This window comes from Podarcis gaigeae (genome assembly GCF_964106915.1).
Source record: "Podarcis gaigeae genome assembly, chromosome: 12".
NCBI lineage: Eukaryota > Metazoa > Chordata > Lepidosauria > Squamata > Lacertidae > Podarcis > Podarcis gaigeae.
The window spans coordinates 14,283,097-14,290,763 of NC_139688.1; the positions used below are offsets into that span (position 1 = coordinate 14,283,097).

Below are 7,667 nucleotides of genomic sequence, written 5' to 3' on the forward strand. Positions count from 1 at the left end.
TAGCACTTCTTAGGGTATGGTTATTTGTGACTTCTTTTAGTACTCTTCATAACAGGTGAGTTCTGTGAGACAGGACTCAGGAGATGCAGAAGAGGAGGGCTATAACCTGGTTTTTCAGCCAGTAAAATACACTTTGTTATCACTGGTTTTAAATTTGACTTCTTCCTAGCTGCTGATGTGATTTCTCTCAGAAATTCTGCACTTGAGGAAGTAAAATATGTTTCTGCACAAGTGCTGTGCAACCATCACTACAAGTCAATTTAGAACTCTTGGTAAAAAATACCCATTCCCCAAAGATATGCTGGGATAGCTCTGTCAGTAAAGCATGATACTCTTAATCTCAGTGTCACAGGTTTGAATCCCACGTGGGGCAAAAAGATTCCTGCATTACAAGGGGTTGGGCTAGATGACCTTTGTGGCCCCTTCTAGGATTCTTGGATTCTATGACTGCCATTGACTGTTGGCTCAATTCCGAATCGAGCTAAGGGGACTTCACATGACACTATAAGAGCCAGTGTGGTGTAGTGGTTAAGAGCGGTAGTCTCATAATCTGGGGAACCGGGTTTGCATCTCCGCTCCTCCACATGCAGCTGCTGGGTGACCTTGGGCCAGTCACACTTCTTTAAGTCTCTCAGCCCCACTCACCTCACAGAGTGTTTGTTGTGGGGGAGGAAGGGGAAGGAGAATGTTAGCCGCTTTGAGACTCCTTAAAGGGAGTGAAAGGCGGGATATCAAATCCAAAATATGCCTGGATTCACATTAGCATTTCAAGATGAACCTCATCAATGCTGAAAAACTAAAGATTTCTGAAAAGTTACCTGAAAAAGGACCAGATGAAGACATTTTGTTGCCTCAGACAGAACAGCCAAAGCCACCCCCAGATTGGCGGACCTATTTTGGCACCTGAGGCAAAAACTCCCACAAGCATATCTCTCTCTCTCTCTCTCTCTCTCTCTCTCTCTCTCTCTCTCTCTCGCAGTAAAAATGCAAAAATTATATATGAAATAACTGACACCCCAAATGAGCTGCCTTAGGCTTCCCCTTGTCTAAGGATTCCTTCCCAGACCAGATGATGAGAGGCAGAGAGTGGACAGAGCTGGGTGTGCCATGCAGCTTTTCATCCCCAGAGCTACCTTGCTGCCCTCAGGTGCACTGAAAGATACTGTCTCTTTGCCTGTGTTTAAGGAAGATTCAGCTGCCAGTCTGGTCAGCATCTATATTTGGAAGTGAGGAGAGGTGCCGTCTTGCCCTTTGTCTTGGGTAGCAAAGCATCTTTGACCAATACTGCTGGTAAGCCCTGTTTTCAAGTTGTAGATACAGGCTTTACTCGAACATTCACTGAACTCCTACACCTTGGGTTGTTATTATTATTATTATTATTATTATTATTGGTTTGTCTCATATATTTCAATTTACTCTACTATTATGCTTTAGGATACAGAATAGAATTCCCAGTTAAAATAAACCCATGGGAAGTAAGGTCTAGCGAACCACAAATAGATTTTTTTTTTAAAGGAAACAGATTTACTTCAGGTTGGTTTGCTATATAGAAGTTCATTATATGATAATTAAGAGAGAAGAAACTCTCAGAGGAAAGATATTGGTGTGTGTTCACATTACCCCCTTAAAACACAGTGAAGTTTTTTCCCCATCATTACGTTTCACAGCTCTTTCCCACCTATCTGTTCACACCAGCACAGCTTCCTTCATTTCTGCTCGTGTGTTTGCACCAGGGGGCACTGTTGGGGGGAAGTACGTCTTCGCCCTGTGCCAAGGAGTGCACAACTTGGCTAGAGGTTAATTGGGAATGGCTCCAATTGGTGTGAAGCTAGTTTAAGAAACAACACATCAAGCACTAGTATTTTGTGTCAAAGGTTTAGGAAACCTATATGGTTAGGATAATGTCATGTAAACAAGGATTAAAAACCCAGTACTGGAAACGCAGTAAACGAGAGTGTGAACACAGCAGTTGTCGTAAAACACATTTGTGGTAGAAACAACGGCACAACAACGGACTAACAGAATGCCTATTGATGTTGCCACCCACTTTCATCTCCTACGATATTGGTCCAGCAATCAATCACCAGAGGCCACAGACACTCGTAATTGGATTATAAAATCAAACTTATCATTTTGTGTCTGCTTGCATAATTATTCTGGCGCTTTAATATTCTTTTAATGATCCCTAATGATGTAATACAAAATAATGGAATTTGTTTCACAGCTACATAACCATTAACAAAACAGATTAACCATAACTAGTACTTTCATAAAAGATCAAGAAAGCAGCCAGAACAACAAGCTGAAATGCCTCCAAGCTGAAATGCCCAAACCCTTGTTTTCATCATCTTGTCTTTGCAATTCTGTACTCCGCATGTCGAATGCCACATGTGCTACAGAAACAGTTTGGATAACTTAAGTATAATCACGGGTAGCATGAGAGTCCCTAATGCAGGAGGAGGTTTGGGTACATCAGGGGTGTCCCTTTAACCTGCCCTGCCTGAGTCTCACTGCGAGAAGCAAAGCCACAGGGAACCAGGCAGAGGGCCTTCTCGGTAGTGGCACCCGCCCTGTGGAACGCCCTCCCATGAGATGTCAAAGAGATAAACAACTACCTGACATTTAGAAGACATCTGAAGGCAGCCCTGTTCAGGGAGGTTTTAAATGTGTGACATTTTAATGTATTTTTAATTTTTGTTGGAAGCCGCCCAGAGTGGCTGGGGAAACCCAGCCAGATGGGCGGGGTACAAATAATAAATTATTATTATTTATTATTATTCCACCAGTCTCCGCCGGCAGGGAAGCTCTGCCACTGAGAAGTATAGTAATGCACCTACTCAAATGGTGGGCATGAGCTATCACAGCAGAAAACCCCAAAATGGGGCCTTGGGGGGGGGGGAGGCAGAGCTTGCGCAGAACCCAACAGACCCAGCGCAGACCCTGTGCATACTGTTGAAAAATCCAAAAGAAATAATCCCTCACTGCCTTGGGGTTACAAATCTGATTCCCACCATCGCTGCCTCGCTCTTGCTAAAATAGTGCTGTTTGCAAACTATGCACACACACACACACACACATCCCACTTTGCACACCCCGGAGGCTGTAATGGCAGCACATTTATCAGCTTTATAAAACTGTATTTAATATGGAGGTCATGCACAAGGCTGTACAATTGTTTTCATCAGCTGTAACAAAGAAGAAGAAAGAAAGAGTCCACTGTGGACAAATGCTGCCGGCAGAGATGGTGGCTGGCCTTTGTTTATTTATTGATCTATTTATTTATTAAAACTTTTAAAAATATAACAATCTCCCCACCACAACCAAGCTGTCTCTTAAACCCATCCCCCTTCCGTCTTGTTCTCATGCAAAACGGACAGAAATAGACTTCTTCCTCTTTGTCCCTTGCCTAGCTAGCCTCACCCACAATGGCTGAAGCCAAACCTGCAAGTGACCTGCTTCTTCTGGCATTGGCATAGCATTTGTTCAGGGATGCAGTTTTTATTTTCAACAGCTGTTCTTCTTATATATCTGCCCCATCAGTCCCCCAAACCAGTGTTTTGTTTTGTTTTGTTTTTTTAAAAAATACAGTACGTTCATTTTTTGTGCCTAATCTCCCCTCCCTCAAAAATAAATGCTATTTAGGAAAGCGAAACATACCCTTCCAACCCAGTGCTGCCTGCAATACTGCTGGGTTTATATAGAATGATCCATTTTTAAAAAACTGGAAACGTTTGTTCTAGACACTGGAGAGGGGAATAAAGGCGCACATGTGGACATTTTCTGTATACGTGTGCCCAGAATGGGGAAAGGTAGCATGGCAGTGATTGAGAGGAGAGACAAAACTAACAAGTTTGTCCAGACTAGAAATGAAGATCTATGAGGGATAAAACAGAAAATACAGAAGCTAGTGTGCCAATCCTGCACACAGAAAAATCTGCTTGGGCACAGCCTCAGTTCCAGTACTGACACTCTATTGCACTTCTACACACACACACACACACACACACACACACACACACACAGATGACATGACTTCCAATGATGTGTGGGGAGGGAACATACTCTCTGCTTGAAGCATGTTCTTAGCTCCTATGGCAGTGATGGCCAAACGTGGCCCTCCAGCTGTTTTGGAACTACAACTCCCATCATCCATAGCTAACAGGACCAGTGGTCGGGGATGATGGGAATTGTAGTCCCAAAACAGCTTGAGGGCCGAAGGTTGGGGATGCCTGGTTTAGAGTGCAGGTGAATCACCGGTACTTGTCCGTTTACTTGACATAAAAGAACCAAAAAATCTCAAAGCGGTTTACAACACATTAAAACATCGCATAAAAACAATCCAGAGTAAAATAAATTCATGCTACAAGGAAAATATTTCAGGTCCTTCTACTAAGTGACATTTCGCTTCACTCTTATTTATTTATCTACTTAATTTATATCTAGCAGTCTCTCTTCTACAATCAGAGTCACAGGGCTGGAAGAGGGTGGTCCTCGAGAGATAATTCAGGCTGAACTTTAAAATGAAAACTTCACTGTAATTCTCATGACTAATAGCTGTTGATAGACCTATCCTCTGTGAATTCGTCTTAACTTTTTTAAAAAAAAAAAAAAAGATCATGGCAGTAAATTCTAAGGGTTAATTAGGCATTGTCTGAAGAGGCACCCTGTTTTCTATAACCTGAGCCTGCTACCAACCAATTTATTGGGTCTCCCCCCTCTATTACGAAAAGGGGAGTAAAGCATATATCAGCAATGTACCTTAAAACAATTCAGAACCATTGCATTATTGTGGCTGAGGATGGGCGTTAGTGTTGAAGCAATCTAGGAATTAAGATGAGATTATTAGAAGGGCTGGACTTTGTGCACTTACTTGATATCAGCAAAGGCCGTCATCTGCAGTTTCAGCTGAGCAGCAACTTGCTTTATTAACTCCAAACCCTTTTCCTCGCTCAATGGGCTGTTGAAAGAAAGCAAGAATACACAGCATTACGAAAAATGGAACTCATCAATACTTGAGAGGCTAAAAGCCCCAAAAGAGTTATCACCTTGGAATGGTTAGGTGGTTCGAAGCCAACGCTTAACTGTATTCCTGTCACATAGCAATTGCGATATCGAGGGAAATGGGATCAGGTGCTTCCTCAGGCATGATGAATCACCTGAATTTTCCAGCAATAAGACAAACAATAAGGTGTAAATGGAATTGTTAGGAAGTGTAATGGGCCCAATGATGCAGCGACCAGTTCATCTTGGTCCTCAATGGAAAGGGAAAAAAAAGTGGGAGGGAGGAAGAGAGCCAGATGAGGTTGGAAACAAACAAATGAATGTCAAATTACAGGACTCTATGAAGTGGTCACGGGAAGACATTTCTTCTTCAATTCATTTGCTTCTGAAATGAATTCATGCCCAGAAAAAGGAGGAACAAACATTATAATATTCAAGAACAAACAATAGTGCTAACTACGCTGTCCTGAAGAGTGGCTGAGGGTATGGAAGTTAATTTTCCCCTCTCTCTCTCTCTCTCTCTCTCTCTCTCTCTCTCTCTGTGTGTGTGTGTATGTGTGTGTGTGTGTGTGTGTGTGTGTGTGTGGTGCTCAAAAAACGTGTCTTTGAGCCTTCTAGTCTTCCTCAATATCATGCTTTTTGATTATATTTTTAATTGGAAACCAGGCAGAGGACCTTCTCGACAGTGGCACCCTCCCTGTGGAACGCCCTGCCATCAGATGTCAAGGAGATAAAGAACTGCGCAACTTTTGAAGACATCTGAAGGCAGCCCTGTCTCGGGAAGTTTTTAATGTTTGACATTTTATTATGTTTTTATACATACTGTAAGCTGCCCAGGTGGGCAGGGTATTATTATTATTATTACTATTATTGATAGCAATACTTTGCCACCATCATTTGAGAAACAGATTTAGCTGCAAATCAAGATTATAAAGTTACAGGTTTGGTCAGTACAGTATCAGCACAGATATCTTCAGTGAATGCTGTTAGTCACTGAGTTTGCTGGCATACACCAGTTTAGCTTCCAGCAAGTGGCAACATATACCAGAAAATAGTGACATTCATAAATTTTGTTTGGGATTGTCAATATTCACCTGACCCATACACAGCATTTACCTCCATCTATTTATTTACACAACACACACACACACGTACTTTCAAATGCAGGGCTGGCTGTATTAGTAAATAATCAGTTTTATTTTATTTTTTTAAAAAAACCCTGCAAAATAATAATAATTAAAGTCAAGAAAGCTACTTCGTAAGACTCCTTCAGTTGCCATATTATTGCACTTCCCAAAATTAACATAAAGCAGTCCTTAGGAAATTTATACTTTATAACTTTATCCCATGTATGGCATCAGACGTCAGAGCACACTACTTAAACATTGTGTAGTGGTATTAAGAGTTATATCTGAATTTCATAATAGGTTGAAATAGAATGCTACAAAGAAAACAAACAGCACTCATAGATATCACTCAAGTAAATAACCCATTGGGAGAGCTGGGGTTGAAATAAAACACACAAACATACCAGCCCATTCAGGTTCTTATTTTTAATTACTGCAATACAATATATTTCCCACATCACCACCAACCTATTATTAGAAAGCAACATGGATTTTAAATCAGTAGTGTGATGTACAAGTTGCATATTATGCTGAGGAGCACTGCTCTTCACATTTTGTTTAAAGTACCTTTGAATGAACGTGTGCAGTACTCTGAGGGAATATCTATCAATATAATAGCTTCTTTGGACCCCAGCTAGGAAAGTAATATTTCTTAATTTCTTCCAAACCTCATGCAGCCGCTCCCCAAAAATAATTCAAGGGACACTGTGCCACAGGTGGCACTCCCTCTAGGCTAGTATTTAAATATATGGTTTTTCCAGACGTGTAATACAATGATGTTTCTGTTTTTTTTTGTTTTTGAAAAGGGTTATTTGAGTATTTCCACAGGGAGGGGAAATGCTGTACCTAGGTTATTCATTAAAAAGTCACCCTTGAATTTCAAGACTAGGTACTGGGGTAGAACTCTTCATTCTTCACAAGTCGCAATGGAAGCAGGGCTGTCACAGGAACTCGGGGGCTTGTGTGTTAATTAGATCCTTCACTCCCGAGGACAGTGGTTCAAATGTGTGTGAGACAAGAGGTGTCAGAAAGTGGAGTGGGCTTCTTTCTCTCCCTCTCTCTCTTTTTAACACTGTAATATTATTTTTGCCCAGAGGTGCAAGAAAAGTCATACAATACGTTGCTGGCATTTCCTTCCTATCATTTGTACGCATAAAACTGTAGTATCTCTGCAGGCTACAAAATCAAAACTGAATGTCAAAGCGAGTTGCAAAAGCAACCGTACCAAGGCTGATCGGAGCATTCCGGTGCTAATATCCAGCAGCGTTACAAACACCCTCAGGAAGGCGAGAGGCAGAAATGAACACAATATTGTCATTACACTAGCCTTAATTACTTTTCTGGAACACAGGTAAGCCCAAATTAAACAACCACACACACATATATTCTCTCTCTCTCTCTCTCTCTCTCTCTCTCATTGCAAAAACCCACACAAGAGAAAAAACTATCACAGTCTTTCAGTGATGGGCAGAAAACCTCAGAAACAATTCTGTTGCGTTTAGTAACGAAGCAGAAATAAAATCCTCATTATGTGTTTTT

At 41.4% G+C, this 7,667-nt stretch overlaps 1 protein-coding gene across 1 annotated transcript in view; it reads right to left on the bottom strand.

Annotated features, from left to right (window-relative positions):
* The window catches only part of PTPRN2 (protein tyrosine phosphatase receptor type N2), a 608,845-nt gene that overhangs the window by 398,686 nt on the left and 202,492 nt on the right, over positions 1 to 7,667 (bottom strand). The window contains exon 10 of the mRNA XM_083704687.1: positions 4,871 to 4,957. Within this exon, the coding sequence (XP_083560813.1) occupies positions 4,871 to 4,957 (87 nt within the window). The remainder of the gene's footprint in view (positions 1 to 4,870; positions 4,958 to 7,667) is intronic.